Genomic DNA, 19,777 nt, shown 5'->3' with positions numbered 1-19,777 from the left:
GTTATACGTCATGCTCCATGCCCTACCTATTGCATCTTGACTGTGAAAGTGTATGCATACTAATGCCAATGGTTTGGGCCAAAATAGAATATCTATTAAGAAATTCCGGAGTCTTTTAACTTATTCACCGACCTTATCTAAAACACCTAGCTCAAAGATCATTGTAGAACTAGCGATACATGTCTCTTTTGAAATATTTCTAAAAGAGTGATCCTCTACCAATAGTAAATACATATCCACTCGTGAATTTTACTTCATTCTTCTGATGATTCAATTTGCATCACTATATCTTTCAATATTGTTAGATATTGTTATAATGCAAGACATAGTTTTAAGTATTATTTTAAATATTCCATAACTCTATTTATTGTCATCTAATGAATTTATTTGGGATTACTTGTGAACGGACTTAGTTTAAAATAGCAAATGCATTATCTGATCGCACACACTATATGATATACATCATGCTTCCCAAAAATCTAGCACAATCCAATTGTGAGTCACTTTTGTTTTCACTATTTTGAAATGCAAAGCTCACATTTATTGGACACTTGACAATATTAACATTCAAATATTTGAACTAGTTAAGTACCTTTTCAATGCAATGAGACCGTGAAAATGCTAAACATTATTGAATTCTACGAATTCTTATATCTAAGATCGCATTAGCAACTCTAATAATTTTCATTCCACTTGCTTTATAGCGTATGTTTAGTAGCATTTATGCCATTAGTGTCTCTATTGATGATCAACATATCACCAATATACAAACAAACAATGACCTTATGATTTTAATGTGAACACATTTATCACTCCATCATTCTTCAATCCATTTGCCGACATGGTTTGATTGAATTATGTCATTGTTTTGGTGCTTCCATAATGTGACTTAACAAGTTCACACACTTTCTTTTATTTATCAGGAACCACAAAACACTCGGGTTGTTCCATGTAAATTTCTTCCTCCAATTTTACATTTAAAAAAGTTTTTTTCACATTCAATTGATGAATTTGGAGGTCATATACCACACTAATAATTTTTTCATCCAAATGGATATAATTCTAATTACTAACGAGTATATATATATTGACAAGATCAAAACCTTTATTTTTTTCTAAAGTTTTTGACACAAAGTCTTGCTTTATATTTTTCAACAGTTCCATCAACTGTTATTTTCCTTCTAAAGATTCACTTTGAATCCAAAGGTTTATTTTCTTGAAGAAGATCAATTAACTTACAATATTGTTTATTGACACCATCTTTCCAAAGAATGAGTCTACAGAAGACACAAGAAATAATATAAAATCATATTTAAAGGAAGTAAACGTTCTTTAACATTTACTAAGCCTCTGAATCTCTTTATTAAGTACATTATCATTTTCATTTCCTAGGCTTTTAGACCATTCTCTAGACTACTCAAGTCTAATTTTACAGTCCATAGTGATAGGTCCTATTTTAATTCTTTTACGAATAGAAACTTTGACTGGATACTCCCACACATTGAAATATTTCAAGTTGGATTTCCTTCCTTTCCATTTCTCATATGGAAAAGATTGTATTCTGATCAAACAAAGTCGCTTTCTTTCTAAAAAGACAAAACTTTTGGTGTTCCCTTTTGCAATAAGGATAGTTCCTCCACACAAGTTTTGTGTAAACCCGAACTTATAAATAATGCATCCATCATTTCTTTCAACGTTCGATTTTTCATTAGATTGAGGTGAATATGACAGTAGTTTGATGGATATTCCACTTTTCAAACATATTTCTGCACAATGAGATTTATACTCTTCATTCTTATCACTTCTTATATTTTTTCACACTGATTTTCAACTTCGATATTACATTGTCTAGACATTTCTATTGCTTCATCTTTACCATTCAGCAAATAGAAATAATCATTTATAATGCTATTCTCAATAAAAGTAACAAATACTTTTTTTCACTATGAGATGATGTTAATTTCATATCACAAATGTCAGTGTAAGTAAATCAATTCTAAGGAATTTGAATTCCTTTCAACAGATTTATAAGAATGTTCAACATACTTAGATTCCACAAAAACTTGACATTTTTATTTATTGCACTCAAAGTTAGGCAAAACTTCTAAGTCTTACAAGGTTTTGTAATTGACATGCCCCAAGTGTTCATATCACAAACATTGACTCAAGCAAGTAAGAACAAATAAAAACATTGAGTTTGAAAAGCTCTTCGCGAGGTAGCTTTTTCCTCACTAATATTTTGTTCCTATTTCTTATAATTTTGTGTGATACAAACATTGTTTAGATTGTCAAATATCCTTTTCAGAAGAACATTTCCATAACTTTCAATATGATTGTTATATAACTACCCATGAACAAAGTTTCATCGGGTTCAATAAAGACAATATAGTCCAAATGTTATTTTTACAAAAACATAACAAATGACTATTCACCAATATTCATGTCTATGCAAATACTTTTATTATAATAGACATATCTTTTCATGAAAAATCACAACATTTTAAGTGATATTTTTTTTTCATAAAAGAACACAATTATTTTGAACAAGTATATATATAATTTGGATGTTTCATACTAGTCACACTATATACTAGTAATAGAGAAACTCAACAACCACAATACCAAATATACTCCAAGAATTTTGTGGGTATAACATAATGCAAAAATATCATTAAATTTCATATCTTTTGCTCCAAAGTTAAATTAGACACCAAGTCTAATCATAAGCAAATAACCCCCACATTTCAAATGTGATCTCAAAAATATTTTTCAAATATTTGAAAATAGTTTTTCCACATATTTTAATGTTGGAAACATTATTCTACAAATGAATTATAGTGCTGCAATTTTCTTTGGCAATGTTTACACAATGTCAAATGTTCATTCCATAGAAATTCAAAATCACAAATTCTAATTCACTGATATTTTTCCTCTATCATAAATAGACATACCACTTAGTATTTTAAATACTAACAATAAGGACAAAAAAAATTGTACAATTTATTTCTATATTACATTGAAGTCATAGAAAATCAAAAGTACAACATCGACTTATTATGTGAAGTTTTTATATTTTTCAAATCAATTGCATAGTCCAATTTATTCAGTTTATAAAACCACAAAAGTTTTTAGTCTACAAAAATCAGACGCACTAACATTTCTCATGGAGGACAAAACTACAAAAGTCTTTTTTTTTCTCCAAACAGAATAACATATTCTTTCTCACATAGAAATATTTTTCTTATCAAATATTGTCTTCCAACTATAACATTTTGACATACTATTTTATCAAAAAAAAATATGCATATCGCATTTTTGCAAACTAAAGAATTTTAAAAACAACAATATTTGCGAAATAAAATTCATTCCACAACATATGGTTTGCAGATCTTTTTCCAAAGATACATATAATTTTAAAAAAAAATCAAAGATGATAACTCTTAGAAACTATTTTCCTCCATAGATTATTTAATAAGAAGGTTACCTGGTAATCTTTAAACGGAATATCATAAAAAAATTTTTTTGTTACATTCTCACTTCGACTTTGCTAAAGCAAAGCAACGAATTATGGAGAAGTAATGCATTTATCTTCTACTTCCATGATCAGATTCTCTGAATCAATAGAATACAAAAAAATACTAACAGTATAATAATTTCCTTAAGATTGTTGTTCATCTTATATTCCAAACATACTTAGAACAAAACTTTGAATATCTTTGTAAGAAAACAAAGTTTAAGAACATTTTCACAACTAGAAAATTAAAAGTAGTAGCGAAACTAGAATCAGAAACAGATTTTTTAAAAAAAATATACGAAGTATTTTTCTTAAAGAAGAATTATTGTTAATATGTGTCTAAAGAATCTTACTGATTCCAAAAAACTTTGCAGAAACACGAAGTCACCAAGTTTAATGAACCAGTGAAGAACAAAAGAATAGAAGAACTGAAATTAATTCACAAATCTAAAATTTGTAAAACACGTACCAGAATCTGGAAAAATTTTAATAGGAAAAAGATCAAGTCCACTGAATTCACAGTGTCCCCTTAAGGAAATTATTCCCCTCTAGTATCCGAGGTTTGATTTGGAATATGACCTCCCAGGGTAAAATGATCTCAATCACCAGAGTATAGATACCAAAAACTCCGGTGTCAGCGAACCACTCAACGACAGTAAAGTACACTTAGTATACTAAATTTAGTAGTTGAAGAAGAAGTCCATAAATTTTATTTAAAATGAGAGGAAATCCCTCAATTTATAGAAAACAAAGGATAGTGTGAAAAGATTCTTGTTGTGCCTTACCGGAAAGGTCACAAACCTTTGGAAAAGTCACAATCTTTCAGAAAGGTCGTCACCTTTCATTAAAGTCACAACTATCCATAAAAGTCGCAACTTTTCATAAAAGTCGCAACATTTCATAAAATTCACAACTCTTCATAAAAGTCGCAACTATTTATTTTCCATTCACACATTTTTTTAAAGTCCAACAACAATGTTGTTCATGTCCTCCAAAGATGTTCCCTTACTCGTGTTAAATCCTTCAAAAATGCAAGTAGTATCTAGGGGCGGAGCTAGAAGTCTAGATACGGGTTTTGAACAAAACTAGTAGCTTTTATTTTAACAGAGTATTTTGTATTAAGAAATTTATCATGTATATACTCATTGAATTTAATCCACATAGAAAATATTTATTACCATGCACGCGTGAGATTTTTTATTTTTTTTGAAAAGTATTAAAATGACACGACATTCGTCTATTATGGAATTTTTAAAATACGCAAGGTCTATTTGAGGTGTGTCAAAGATTTGAACTGAAACTCTTGAAGTCTCGTAGTAGACTATAATTCCAAAACAATATTATATGAAGATATAACTTTATGAAAGAATTGGAGGCACAAATTGATAAAATAATTAAACAACTAACAATTTAACAAATCTTATGACAAAAATTCTCACTGCCTCAACTAGTGTAAATTATCTTCAACAATTATGTGATGCTGGGGAGCAAGATACACATTGTACTCTCTATTTTGAACCAAGATTCTATACCATTATATTTTTTTGTACAATTTTTAATAAAGTAATTGTTCATTAAGATTTTATTCCATCAATTTTATTTCTAATAAATTTTTAACAAATGTAGTATTAACAAATGGACATTCATGAGAGAGAACGGTGGGTGTATAAAAATTGAACCAATCAATAAATTTAAATGAAAAAAGTGTATTGATTTATTGTTATTGGATTTTGGGTTAACAATTATTTAATGATTATATAAAAAAACAAAATTATTGGATTATCGGTTCACAATTTAGTTTTAAAATATTGAATTATTGAGTTAAGCAATAATCATACATAAATACAAAACAAAAAATACGAATATAGTCACTATATTAGAGTATAACTATAAGGACCCTTCACAATTAACACTACTTAACTCATACCCTTTAGGTTTTAGTATTATTACTTCAGTCTTTAGGTTTACAATGTCAAACCCTAAAGAACTAAGAACGACGAGGGTTCGCAACGACAACGACTAGGGTTAGGCAATGACAAGGCTGTGAAATGTGAATATTTGACTTTCATTACACCAAGTAAAATTTTGGACTCAATAAGTAATTTGATTTTTCTTTTTTTTTTTAAAAAAAATTATTATTTCGCATTAAATTGTTATACAAGTCATATATTTATTTTAAAAGTTCTTATAGGCTAAATTTAAAACTGAATCGTTCAAGACCAAAAATTGATAAATTGAAAATTGATAACAAATATCTCATTGATTTAATTATTGATTTAGCATATTTAAAAATTAAAAATCAATAAACAAACTAATAATAATTAATATTGAATCAAACCGCCCGATACACACTCTTAATTGCAATTACATCATATTGTGGATATACATCACACAATTTTTTAAATAGGCTTGCAACCAGTCACACAATGTTCAAAAAGTCTTTGTGAATAAGAATTAAGAACTAGGGGATACGCCGAATTATCGTAAATGATATGCAGATATTCTCCGTCATATTTTTGGGACATTGGTGCCTCTGCCGTCCAAAAACTAGAGCAAATATATCATTCATTCTAACAGATGACTAAATAGAGATGCGTGACATAATCTTATCCGTCGATATGATATTTAATAAATTAAAATTGTGACACGTATATGTCTGCTAATATAAAATGATATATATACTTTAGTTTTTGAACAACAAAAACACCTGTACCTTAAAAGTATGACGGACTGATTTCTCTAAAATAAAAAATAAAGTTGCAATTATTTTTTTCCTTAAAGGGTGTTTTTGGTAATAAAAATTGCTAGCAAAGGTACAAAATTACCTTTTCAAAGTAGAAGAGGAGGAAGAAGGATCGAGAGCGGCGGAGAAGAAAATGGCATCGAACGCAGCAGCACCATTCTGGAGATCAGCAGGGATGACTTACATAACCTATTCAAATCTCTGTGCTAATCTTGTTAGGAATTGCCTGAAGGAACCTTACAAAGCTGAAGCCCTTTCCCGTGAGAGGGTCCATTACTCCATCTCCAAATGGGCTGATGGCAAACCTCAGAAACCCAGTAAGCATTGTCATCTCTCTCTCTTTTGGATTAATAATGGTGGTTGCTTACTAATAGTATAGATCGGATTTTTATTTGGATCTGTCAGTGTGTGAGTGAGGTTTGAGTATTGATTTGTATTTAATCGTCCATTGAGGTCGTAAACGGTGTTTTGATGTCTGTACTCCCTCGTTAGAATGATTTATATAATGTAATTGCAGATCGGATAGTTAGATCAATAGTTTATTAGGTTGTGTTTATGTTTACGGAGTGTTACTATTTTATGTGGAAGTTGGACTATGACAAGCAGCAATAACAATATACCCAATCTAGTGGGGTCTGGAGTGTGTAGTGTGTATGCAGCTTTGATCCAGGATAGAGAGGATGTTTTTGATAGACCTTTGTTCGAATAACGCATAGAAAAGATAGTACAATAAGGAAATGTGTATTGAAGAACTATGTAGAAATATCGGAGAAAACAACTGTAGCAACAATAATGAAATGATAACCGTAGCAAAAGAAACAAGAAGTAGTAATAAAATTGAGGAATAAGGTAGTATGGGAGAAAAAATGATAATGCTGATAAGGAAAACTAGACAACTATCAACTAAGAAGGATTTCTTATATTCGCTTTTAGCTTTTGAATTAAACGTTTAGAGTGTTCTAGTTTCTGTGAAGGGTGGTGATAGCATGTTATTGAGACACACTTTTATCTTGCCTTTATTTCCTCAAGGATACAGATAGTCTCCTTTGTTGTAATAATGATAATGCTGAGAAGGAAAACTAGACAACGATCAACTAACAAGGATTTCTTATATTCGCTTTTAGCTTTTGAATTAAACGTTTAGAGTGTTCTAGTTTCTGTGAAGGGTGGTGATTGCATGTTATCGACACACACTTTCATCTTGTCTTTATTTCTTCAAGGATACAGATAGTCTCCTTTGTCGTTATAAGAATACAGATGGATACCTTTATCTTCATGCGGATGTAGATCAATGATTTTTCCAAACTATCTGCAAGGTCATATATCATAGCTCTTAACCATCGGTGATATTTATACTTTAAATCCGTAGTCATACTGTCTACAAGCAGTACCATATTTCTGCCTCTATTCTCCACTTAAATACCAGGCCTTTTTAAATGCAAAAGTTTGAACCAGATGTGCGCCAAAGCACACATCAAACATTGTCCTCTTAAGGCCCTGTGGGCAGTACCATTGACCTGTCTCAAAATGTTATTTATGTTGGTTTCATATGATTTAATAAAGACATTGTATCTAATGAGATTTGATGTCATCATTTTTTTGCTCTTAATTGTGTTTTTTCTCGGCTAACTTTGCTAGTTTGACTTCGGTCACATTGCCTGTATTAGGGGTGGGCAATCGGTATTTCGGTTCGGTTTCGGTTCTTTTTCCGGTTTTTTCGGTTTTCGGTTTTTGTAAATTGTGTCCCGAATACCGACCGAAATATTTCAGTTCGGTTCGATTTTATTATTTCTGTTCGGTTTTTATTATTTCGGTTCGGTTTTGTTATTTCAATTTTTTTAATGGGCCTGCTTAGTTGGGCTTTTAAAAATTTACAAATTTTTTTGCTTGATTTTTCAGCTTAATGGGCTAAAAATAGTTACATCAAAAAGTCTTTTACTTTTTAATTTTTTATTTTAAATTATAATATTTATTATTTAATATTGATAATTAATATAATATAAATATATATTATAATATAATATATTTCGGTAAATCGAAATACCGAATAACACAAAATTACATACCGAAAACCGAACCGAAATACCGAAAAATACAAAAACATATACCGTATACCGAACCGAAAATTGAAAAACCGAAATCGAAATACCAAAAAAATTCGGTTCGGTACGGTGTTTCGGTTTTTCGGTGTTTATGCCCAACCCTAGCCTGTATGAAGCCCGGATAAGGTGGGAGGTTTGTGGTTCTTTGGTAGCGAGGATAAAACCAGCCAATTCATGATGAATCCTTCCGATTCAAAGAGATGAATTTACATCGAGAATTGATGGGTAGAAAGGATTGGTGTAGCTTATTTCTAGTTGTTTAAGACTGAGGAGTACCAATTGTTGCTGTTGAAAAATGAATTCCCAGGTTGTTGAACTGTCCACCTTAATTTTCCTGTTTCCTCTTGTAAATATCCTCAGTGACAACCTTTGGTGTGAAGTGTGGGGTTAGATGTCATCACAACTGCTCAAAGATAGCCATATCCCAAAAGGTCATTGAGTCCATTGTTTAGGAGGAATAGGGAACAAAACTAGGTCATTATAGATATCAAATTTGTCTTGCCTGCTTAGGTTTAGGTTTAAGTAGATGGGTGTATGCACATAGGAGGTGAACTTTAGTTCCCAAGGTTGTGTTACTCCTGTTCTTTGACCACTATGCCACCCTCTTAGGGTCCCGGGGTTATTGACTAATATTTGCCTCTCAAGATTGAATTAGCGAGGATGATGCTGGATAAAAGCTTGCATGAAGGGAAGGCCATATGCTTGTATCCTATTGTCATTTTTTTTTTTTGGATGAAGACAATCAGTCATTGTCATTATACTCCTTTACTTTTTGCTTGGTGAAGAATACCAGAGTATCAGGTTCTTGTTTCAACATGATTGCAGTGTGTTCTTTTTCCATTTTTCCAAGAGTCAAAAGTTGGCTTGGCTGGTCCGTTTATGTGTTCATTGCATACCTTTTATCTTCGGTCTTCTAACAAATACTTCTGATGTTCTTTTTACAGCCATCCGCTCTGATACTCCTGAAAATTGAGCACGAGGGTGAATCTTGGAATTTTCTTTTTGATGTTCTATGAATTTTTGTACTGTCCTTGCACTGTACAGTGCTTGTCTCCTGGACCTATTCATCTTCCAATAACAAGATAGTAACTAGACTTTGGATCGAAAACAGCAATAATCTCTTGGCTGTAATGTCTTAAAAGCCAACACTCCTGTGTGATTCAAAAGAATTTTAAGCTTTTGTTCTCAAGCCTAACTAGTTAAGGTTCTTCCTTTATCGCTGTCGTTAAGTTATATATTATACTTACATTGCCTAGTCTAATGCGAAACGAAGCATGATTCTAATACTAGTTGTGGCTCTAAAGCACAGAAGGGCTGCATTATGCTGTTCGTTGAGCAAAATTTAACTGTTTCTACTCTCTTGTTTTCGCTTATCGATTTTTTTATTTTTTTTTAAAATTGAACTATTTTTTCTTTGGAAAATAAGTTAGGAGAGGAAATAGACCTCTATGATCAAGTTGGCAACTTGAAGCGTGTAAAATAAAGTAATCGTTTACCAATCCACCCACCCCAAAAAAACAAACAAAAAAAAGAAGAAGAAATTACTGATTTTAGTCAATTCTATTTTTTTTGTGGCTATAAAAGAAAGATAAACCCCTATTGACTCAAAGTAATACTAATATTTTTTAATTTTGTGTTATTATTTATGTTTGATGTATTAAAATATCGTTAAAAAAGATACTTTAAAAACAAATTAAAAAGATAAGTAATTCGAATAAATTAAAACAGGTTAATATACATTATAGCGTACACTACTCCCTCCATTTCAAGAATCACACCTTTCTACCTCTATAAGAATTTAATCTTAAAATGCTTATTTTATTCCTAATAAAATAAATCACTTGTCACAAAAATATGATTCCATCTCATTAACTACTTGTCCACTCTTGAATTGACAGATTTATTAAAAAATAATTATTGAAATAATAAATTTATCATTTTATCTCTATTAATTATGCTGTGAAATGATTAAAAATTTATGATTTTAAAGAAATTTTATCTTTTTTAAAGTAATTAATTGAGAGTAATAAATATAAATATTTTATCTTTTCTTAATTTTTCAAAATAGAAAAAATAATTAAAAACATTTAAAAAAAATTGACAAGTAATTAAAAACGGAGCAACAGAATATGCTTTATTTTAAAAATTAAAGCATAAGTTTCTAATTTTTTTATTTATTTTATGAAATTTCTTACAAAATTCAAATTAACTCATATAAATTTTTACTTAAATTGGAAAAAGTTAACTTCGTAACTACAAATCTTTAAAATAAAAAAAGATTAGAATGAAATTAAGCGCTTCTTCGTAGAACCTTCTTCTTCCTCCCTGTCGCCGGCCAGTTCACGCTTCACCGACGAATTTTTCTCTGTATTTATCTCTCTACTATTATACACTATCTCTATACATATTTTTCTCTTAATTTATGTAAACTACTCAGCTTTGCTGTTCACATCAGTACACGATTCGATTCGCCCACTGATTGTTTTCTCTGGTATATACAATAGGCTGCAACTTTCCTTCTGTATGTGCTTTTTCTTGGTTTTTTTCCACATTTTATGAGAAATTTGATCTGGGTTTCTTGTATTTTTTTTGTTTTGCTCAATTAGGGGCCCTCTTATGTGTCTGAGCATTTTACATTTGATTCATTGAGGTAATTGTTAGTGAAATTATGAACTAATTTAAGTTATGGGTTTACTGAAATTTAACCCAAGTTGTGATTTTTTTTCAGCTGTATAAAGTTGGCTCTTTTTTTCAAGTGTTGAGATGGGATCTGTAGGGGATAAGTTAGACATTGAATCTGATGAGGAGATCTCCTTTAGTTCATCTCATGCTACAAACAAGATAGAGAGTTTGCATTTTGAGTCAGCTCATATGGCGTCGCCTAGAAGTTTTTACTCCTCGAGAGTCTTGAGGAAGGTGCATCAGATCAGCTATTTTAGGAGTGTATACTTTGTGATACTTAAAGCAAAGATCAATGTTTTGCTTCCTTTTGGACCATTGGCGATACTGCTACACTATCTAACGAAAAAACATGTATAAAGTCTCAAGCTTTTGCTATTTACCTCAATTTTGAACTTACCTTTTTATTGTTTTCTTACTTTGTTTATTGTGCTTTTCTTTGGGTTCATCTTGATATTTCAGGAGTGGGTGTTCTTCTTCAGTTTGGTGGGCATTACACCCTTAGCTGAGCGTTTGGGTTATGCGACTGAGTATGCTTATGCTCTTCAAGTTATTCAGTTATCCTCTGCTACTATGTTATTTTAAATGCTCATTGACTTTTTTGATTGTCATGACACAGGCAGCTTGCATTCTATACAGGGCCTACAGGTAGCTATTATCTTTTGATAGTTTTCCCATTTTCTTGATCTTTGTTTCTATTATTGAAGAACTTTTCACTATTAGGATTACTTATGGAGAGTATTAGGTTTAGGCACCCTAGAGTATGGCATTGTGGTCAATAAGTTGGGTTGAGAACCATGAGGTCCGAGGTTCAAATCCTTGCTGTGACAAAACACTAGATGGTTTCTTTCCATCTTACAATCTTTGGTGAACAGAGTTACTCCATAACAGTGCTGGTGGGTGGTAGTAGGTACACATGAAATTAGTTGATGTGTAAGCAAGTTGTCCGGACACCATGATTATTAAAAAAAGAAAAAGAATTTAGCTTTGCTTGCTTAGTCTTAGTGTTTAAGTTGAATGCGAATTTAGTCATAGAAAAATGTGAAAATGTGAGTAAAGTTTTGTTCTCACAGTGAAATTGAGTCATCAGGTAATTGAAACCCCTTAAAGTAATTTTTTTTTGAATATTATCCTCCTTGACTAGAATCACTAGATAGGATTTTCTTGTTCCCTATTTAAATGGTTTTATGTTTTTTCTGTACTTCTGTTGTTCTCATTGCCCTTTGCTGGAAGTATTTTAACATTTGCATTTACTCAAAGATATCTTGTGTGAGACATAATTCCCCCTCCCCCCCCACTACACTTCTTTTGATTATCAGAATGACTTTTCCTTATTTTTGATGTATAGTTGGGGGACTTCTAAATGCTACATTTGGCAATGCCACTGAAATGATAATCTCATTATATGCATTGAATAATGGGATGATGAGGGTTGTTAAACAATCCTTGCTGGGTTCCATTTTATCAAATATGCTCTTGGTGCTTGGATGTGCCTTCTTCTGTGGTGGAATTGTTCATCAGCAGAAAGTCCAGGTTTTCAGTAAGGTCATTATCTTCTGATCAATCATGTCCTCACTAAATGTGCAATGAAGTTAGCACTTTTATCTTTTGTGAATGTTGATGCTTCAGTGGAATTTCGTATTATCTCAGCACCAGTGTGCTCTCTCTAATGTTATATGCTAATGCTAATGAAAATCTTTAAATTGCAGGCAACTGCCCTCGTGAACTCAGGATTGTTATTGATGGCAGTCATGGGCTTATTATTTCCCGCTGTACTTCATTTCACCCACACAGAAGTGCATTTTGGGAAGTCAGAGCTGGCTCTTTCAAGATTTAGCAGTTGCATAATGCTGGTGGCATATGCAAGTTACCTATTTTTTCAGCTCAAGAGTCAGCCAAATCTATATAGCTCAATCGATGAGGTAAATTGCTGAAAATCTTGGAATAGGTTGATAGTTTATTTCCTCTATTATTCAGCTTGTATTTCTCCATGGTCATCTGCAGCAATAGCCATTGACACTGTTCGTCCTATCTAGTAAGATGCCTGTTAAGGAGGATATAGGTTTGCTGCAGATTTCAGTTTTTCCAGATAAACTTGTACTGTGATATGTGATCTTCATTCCAACTTATGTTACTGCAGGATGTATTAGTTTGTTTCTAATTATTGTCTGATATCTGAACAGGATAGAGAGAATAATGCTGAAAATTCTGATGAAGAAGAGGCTCCTGAGATAACACAATGGGAAGCTATAGGGTGGCTTGCTATTTTGACAGTATGGATATCTGTACTATCTGGGTATCTTGTTGATGCCATAGAGGTAATCTTTCTTTTTCCTTATTAAAATTTTTTGGCCCATGCCCTTCTTAACTGATGTATTGGAGAGGCTAGCATTTTCTTGAAGTTGAATGCTAATATCATTGTGCTAACCTAGGGACTTTTTACCTTGAGATTTAATCATCAACTGTCATAGTTTTCCTTCACCTTATCTTTTCTCCTTTTTTGGGAATTAATTATCAAAAGCTATATAAATTTTGTTTTAAGTTCTTTTGACTTCGATTTTCTTTTCATGTTCTTCATCCTAATTTGTTTGTTGCTAATACGATCTCAGGGAGCATCCGACTCAATGAACATGCCTGTGTCCTTTATTAGTGTCATCTTGCTTCCAATTGTAGGAAATGCTGCAGAACATGCAAGTGCAATCATGTTTGCAATGAAAGATAAGCTTGTGAGTTCTTGAAAAACCATATTCACTTTCTCATTTGCTCAGAATAGGTTACTCAAGGAGTACTGTTTGCAGGACATTACACTTGGAGTTGCGATTGGGTCCTCTACTCAGATATCAATGTTTGTGGTAAGGTCTTATAATTTGATGTATTAATCATTTGAACTAGGTAGCTTATAGAAATTAGCCCATAACAAAGAAAATTAGTTCTTATTTTTTATTTAAATTCATACAGGCCGTCCTAAGAACATACTGGATTTTTTTTGTTTAATTTTTCCTTTTTGGTTGGTTTGTATTGGTGTATTTAATTTGTAATTATCCAAAGTTTATACTGGAGTTTGGTGGTCCATTTAACAATAAAAAAAGATAAATAGAGCTTGGTGTTCCATGTGGAAGGAAAGAAATGGGAGGTGTTTGAAAGCAAAGAAAGCTCTATTCAAAAGATCAAGAATTTCATTTTATTTTTTTTTGGTTTTTTTGGTTTAAGCAGAATTGTTATAGTGAGCCATGGAATTTATAGATCTGATAGGTTCCCTCTAAGGAGAGAAGGGACATACTTGTGATATTAATCTGTAAATACTTTTGCTTTCACCTTCTGGGTGATATTAAGCATTTATTAAAAGGTTATGACAGAGCTTATAAATCAAGTTGCTTATTCATAGATCTCATGCTTTTGATGATGCAGATTCCATTTTGTGTTGTCGTTGGTTGGTTCATGGGAAAACCAATGGACTTGAACTTCCAATTGTTTGAGACTGCTACACTCTTTATCACAGTGCTAGTTGTGGCATTTATGCTGCAGGTTCATCTTCTAACTTACATCCTTTTGGCACATCTCCTCCTCCCCCTTGCAAATCAGACAATTGAATAAACTAGATGATGTTGTTCAGTCTGCTCCCTACCCTAGACTACTCAGCCACGAAAGGCTTGCTAGTAACCAAAATTGTTGCTTTACACGATACAGGAAGGAACATCAAATTATTTTAAGGGGTTGATGCTTATCCTATGCTATCTCATTGTTGCAGCAAGTTTCTTTGTACATGTTGATCCATCCAAAGGTTAGTAGGATTCTTTCCCTCTATGGTCTGAGTATTTGTTTTTAATTTTAAATAAGACAGTAATTTTGTTTAAGTCACTAAGTTGGTGGAACTGAAGTACATTAGATATAAACCATTGTCCAAAAAATTAAAATCTGCTAACTACATAATGCAATATGAGGTTTTGCACCAAATATTCGATCTCCATAGTTTCGATCTCTCCATGGTCTCTGTATCCTTTCTCGTCTGAATCTGCTTTCCAAGTGTTCTCTTGCCACCATTGAACACAACTTATCCAACAAAAGTTTCACCCACTAACTGTAATATGTAAGTAACCACCTCCAAATGGCCTCTTATGTCTTTATCTTCTCCTTCTTGAACTCGGTTAGTATTAACTTCAAAGATTAGTTGACAAATTTTGCTCCATTCTTCCTACTGTGACTATTCCTTATTTCTTCCTTTATAGTTTATGGAAGATGTCAGCCTCAGCAATTCCAATTTGTTCCATTTTTCTAATTTCTTAATCAATATCAATATTTTTATTCTGTCATATATTTCTCGTCTCCTTCCAATATTTTCCTGTTCTGGTTAATAGAAATGATATTTCAGTTTAGTGAGCAGCACCGGAATACCTATAATATTTAACAGATCTGTAAGCCTGTGATGAGCACATACAGACCTGTCCATCACTGTTTGCTCCATGCCATAGCCTATCATTATTCTTCATGTCTTTAGTTTGCTACTAGATTTTTTGAATGCTTTGAGAAGTTTCATTCTTTATTATCATCATCATTTTGATACAAAGGAGACAGCCGGACTCTAAGGGGAAGCAAATGAAGCAAGTGCTTTAGGGCACCAAATTCGGGGGGACTTTCTTAACAATAATTGGCTTATAATTTTCCTTTATAAATGTGTTGAGTACTATTTGTAAAAAAGTAAACCTTTTTCATTAAAGGAAAGAGTTCTTCTAGATTGGAATCAAGTAATATTTGACTTGCTTAAAGATGGGAAGTATCTCCGAATTGGAATTGATTTGACAAGTGAAATCATCATTCCACTTTTTCAAAATACTTTTGTTAATGCATTATTTAACTATGTTTTCTTAAAGAATGATAAAATTATCAGAATCTTAAAGCCTTGAATAGTTAAATTATGAACTCTCGGAGATAAGAGTAAGAAAAATACAGAAAAATGGAAGTATGTAATCTGATAAGGAAGAAGAAAATAAAGATACTGACTTGTACAAAGGAGGAAAGTATTCCAACGAGATAAAGTGGAATAATGATATTAGTTATCCAATCGAGTTCCAATTCATACATTAGGGGAGCTGTTCACACTTCCCATTTTAAGCAAGTCAAACATAAACTTTATTTCAACCCAAACAAATTTTCCTTTTATATAAAAAAGTTTACTTACAAATAGTACTCCATATTTTTCCCCCAAGAAAACCTATATGCCTATTATTGCTAAAGGAAATACCCCTCTCCTCCCAAATTTGGGGGCCTGAAACAATTTGATTCCCTTTAGTGCCGGCTCAAGGACCAATTAGAATTACCAACATGGATTTTCGAAGAGTAAATTCTTGAGGCATTTTTTTTTACTTTAGATTAATTTTAAAAAAATTAGCAAATGAAGAAAGACATGAAAAGATGGTTAGTTTATTCCAAATATTTGGATAGTGTTCTGTTTAGGCTACAAATTGTTTTACACTGTTCCTATTGCTAGGAACAATAAACCAGCCAGTGAAGGTGATGAAGATGAGGGAAATCTTAACGTTAAGCTTAAAACTCATTAAACAACAAAAACATACCCAATGAAATCCCACAATTGGAGTCCAGGGAGGGTATACTTTTTTGTTGTTCAAAACTCATTAAACAACAAAAGACTATATTGTTGTATGAGTGCATGGATTGATTTAGAAATGAGATTGCACAATAAAAAAAACAAAAAAAGATTTTCAAGAACAAATTAACAGAGATAGAGAGCATTCAGAAAATTTATTACACCAATATATAGCAATATATCCAGTGTAATCTCACAAGTGGGAAATTGGGAGGATAGTGTGTATACAGACCTTAACCATACCTTGTGAAGGTAGATAGACGGTTTTCGATAAACCTTTACTTAAGTAAAGCATCTCAAAGCTATGAAAAGGGGAAAGTAGTAGAGAAGGCATGATGAAAGTATTGGAGAAAAGAACAATAGCAACAACAAATAAATACGATACTCGAAACAAAGGAATACATGTAATGCTAAAATTCGAAGAATAAGCTCATATGAGAGCAATAATAATAATATTGACAAGGAGAACTAGAGAATGCTCAACTACCTACTAACCTTCTATCTTAATTTTCGATCTCCATATCCTCCTATGGAGGTTCACATCTTCAATAAGTTGTGTTGTGCCATGTCTTGTCTAATCACTTCTCTCAATACTTCTTCGATCTAATTCTATCTCTCCTTAGACCCACAATGGCCAACCTCTCACACCTCCTCACTGGGACATTTGTGCATTATCCTCTTCACATGCTAACCATCTCAGTCTCGCTTCCTTCATCTTGTCCACCGCGGAAGCCACAACCACCTCGTCTCGAATTTCTTCATTCCTAATCCTCCCACTCTTACTCGTCTGTCTCAGCATTCTCATTTTCTCTACTTTTATCTTTTGAACAAGTGAGTTCTTTATTGACAACACTCTCCGACCCTTGCAACATAAATGGTATAACAACTGCTTTATAAAACTTCATTTTAAGTCTTAGTGACACATTCTCATCACATGAGATAGAAGATGCAAGCCTTCCTCTCATCCACCTGTTCCAATACGTTGTGTAACATCATCGTCAATCTCCTATTTTCTTGGATTATTGACCTAAGATACTTCAAACTTCCTCTGTTGGAGATGACTTGTGTATCGATCTCAACTTCCACATCTGCCTCTTAAGTCATTCCACTGAACTTCCACTCAAGTACTCTGTGTTAGTCTACTCAACTTGAACCCTTTCGACTCCAGGGTCTGTCTCCAAACTTTTAGATTATCATTAATTTGTTGCGTGTCTTGTCACTCAATACTATCTTATCTATAAATTGCATACACCACGACACCTCCCTTTGGATATGTCGTGTCAATTCATCAATCACCAAGGAAAATAATTTGAATGGTGTATTGTCAAGAAATATTTCCTTCATAATAACTCCTGGAAAACAAAATTAATTTGGCATTTTGTTGGGGAGGGGGGATGAAAAAAATCTATCTTGAAAGTAACAAACTTTTTTTAGTATTATTGAATGATTGCAGAATTCAATTCAGTCGTCCATGAACATGTTTGGTGAATTACACATGATGAAACTGATAATCAATCTTGAACAAAATATGAAAAATAAATAATGTTGCCGGCCAGTGAAATGAACTCCTCGTAAACTTGTTAAATATGCATATCTTTTTATTTTGATACTCATGCCTAATATGCATATACAAAATGAATTCATAATCACTCTAGATATACAACACTTGTTATGCATATTGATGTTGTCATTTTGTTAAAAGTTCTTTTTCCTTCCAAGTTTAAGACCTCTCATTAAATTTTAGCTTTAGGCTACTTGTGCTTTCTGTTAGAGTAGCAAAACTACTAGGCCTCGACAATAAATTTCATCTAGCCCTCTTCTACTGGCTGTATATATAGGCTTTCATTAGAGCTTTCAATTACTAACTGCTTATTTGGATACACTGTTACATTGAGGTCATGATAAGTTAAATATCCTGATTGTTCCCTCACTACCCCCTCCCCAGACCAAAAATAAAAAACTCAAGTTCCCAAATCACAATTGGCCATTAACCTTTCTTGTCATGGCACTGTGCAGAAGGGGAATAAGTATGCTCAGCGTGGTGATACTCATGCCTCGGTAGATGAACTCCTCAACAACTGGCGGTGAATCAAAAGTGACGAGCCTAACAAGCTGCACTCAGCCCAAGTGTTGGCTAACTCTAGAGTGAAGGGTGTGGTGGTGAAGTGGTAGATGGGTTCTTCTCATCGGTGGAACACTCAAGATTGGTTGGTGAACCATTGACTTCTTCTTCAACGTTTATCCTTGTATAATTTTCTTTAGCAAACAAACAAATTCAAATCCTTCCCCGCAGTATATTGAAGCTGGTTTTATAGTCTTCCACTCGGAGATAATTTTTAGAAGGATGGAGACCATAATACTAGCTTCCTTACCATTCAAAATGTAACTATTGACCCCAACTTGCTTTTGGGGCTGAGGCGTAGTTATAGTTGTTAAATTATTGTATCGTATTCCTATATTTCCATGGTGATCGATCCTCAAATTGGGATTGAAGTGTAATCGTTATAATGTATCATTAAAAAGAAGAAATTCTTACACAATGTTGGTGTACTGGATTATTCGATTTTGTGCATAGTACTGTTTTTCCTGCACAGATTTGTGCTCCTGGGGAAAGACGAGACGTTGGTTATAACGTTTACTTGTTGGTTATTGTGTGTGACATTGTATTTTACTTAAACGTTTACTTAGTTCTTTTGGTATGAAATCATTTTACATATTTTGAAAATAATATTTGGAATCATTTTTCGACATTTTGGTGATGGTATTTAGTGATGTATATCAAAAACAGACTACAGTTTGTATATACTTCATCATGTCAAAAATAAGTAAATTTTAAAGTTTTGGTATTTGTATATACTTCGTCTTGTCAACAATAGGTAAATTTTAAAGTTTTGGTATATCCATTGAGAAAAGTATAAATAGGAAATTGTGAAATTTCTCATAAGATAATAATTTATTATGAGATGTTTAACCAAATTTTCCATACAAAAGTATTATGGATGACACTAATATCTTTAATTGTTCATTATTTAATTTGTTACATTTCTCGAGGACAATAAATAAAATGATAATTTATCAAGTTTTAAATGCAATAAATTTATTTTTGTATAGTGGACAAGTAAAAAAGAACGAAGGAA

The 19,777-nt window shown here is 32.3% G+C and overlaps 2 protein-coding genes across 3 annotated transcripts; both read left to right on the top strand.

The window, feature by feature from the left end:
• Positions 1–4,713: 4,713 nt before the first annotated feature.
• LOC101250483 (ATP synthase subunit epsilon, mitochondrial) lies at positions 4,714–9,548 on the top strand. Its single transcript, XM_004252572.5, has 2 exons — positions 4,714–6,574; positions 9,304–9,548. Exons 1-2 carry the CDS (start codon positions 6,391–6,393, stop codon positions 9,330–9,332), a joined length of 213 nt encoding a protein of 70 aa, XP_004252620.1. The 5' UTR covers positions 4,714–6,390; the 3' UTR covers positions 9,333–9,548.
• Positions 9,549–10,583: 1,035 nt separating this feature from the next.
• On the top strand, positions 10,584–19,272 carry LOC101250779 (vacuolar cation/proton exchanger 3-like). Of its 2 annotated transcripts, XM_004252573.5 has the most exons (13): positions 10,584–10,850; positions 10,966–11,009; positions 11,088–11,392; positions 11,501–11,568; positions 11,658–11,686; positions 12,387–12,583; positions 12,748–12,960; positions 13,222–13,356; positions 13,648–13,764; positions 13,837–13,890; positions 14,447–14,563; positions 14,726–14,819; positions 18,657–19,272. In XM_004252573.5, exons 3-13 carry the CDS (start codon positions 11,123–11,125, stop codon positions 18,665–18,667), a joined length of 1,305 nt encoding a protein of 434 aa, XP_004252621.1. In that variant the 5' UTR covers positions 10,584–10,850; positions 10,966–11,009; positions 11,088–11,122; the 3' UTR covers positions 18,668–19,272. The 2 variants fall into 2 exon arrangements, with proteins under 2 accessions (XP_004252621.1, XP_010314518.1); XM_010316216.4 differs by lacking the exon at positions 10,966–11,009 and having other exon boundaries at positions 10,603–10,880.
• The last annotated feature ends 505 nt before the right edge of the window (positions 19,273–19,777 follow it).

This window comes from Solanum lycopersicum, chromosome 12, assembly GCF_036512215.1.
Source record: "Solanum lycopersicum chromosome 12, SLM_r2.1".
NCBI lineage: Eukaryota > Viridiplantae > Streptophyta > Magnoliopsida > Solanales > Solanaceae > Solanum > Solanum lycopersicum.
Note: the sequence above shows the minus strand (reverse complement) of the source record. Positions and strands in the feature narration are given on the sequence as shown.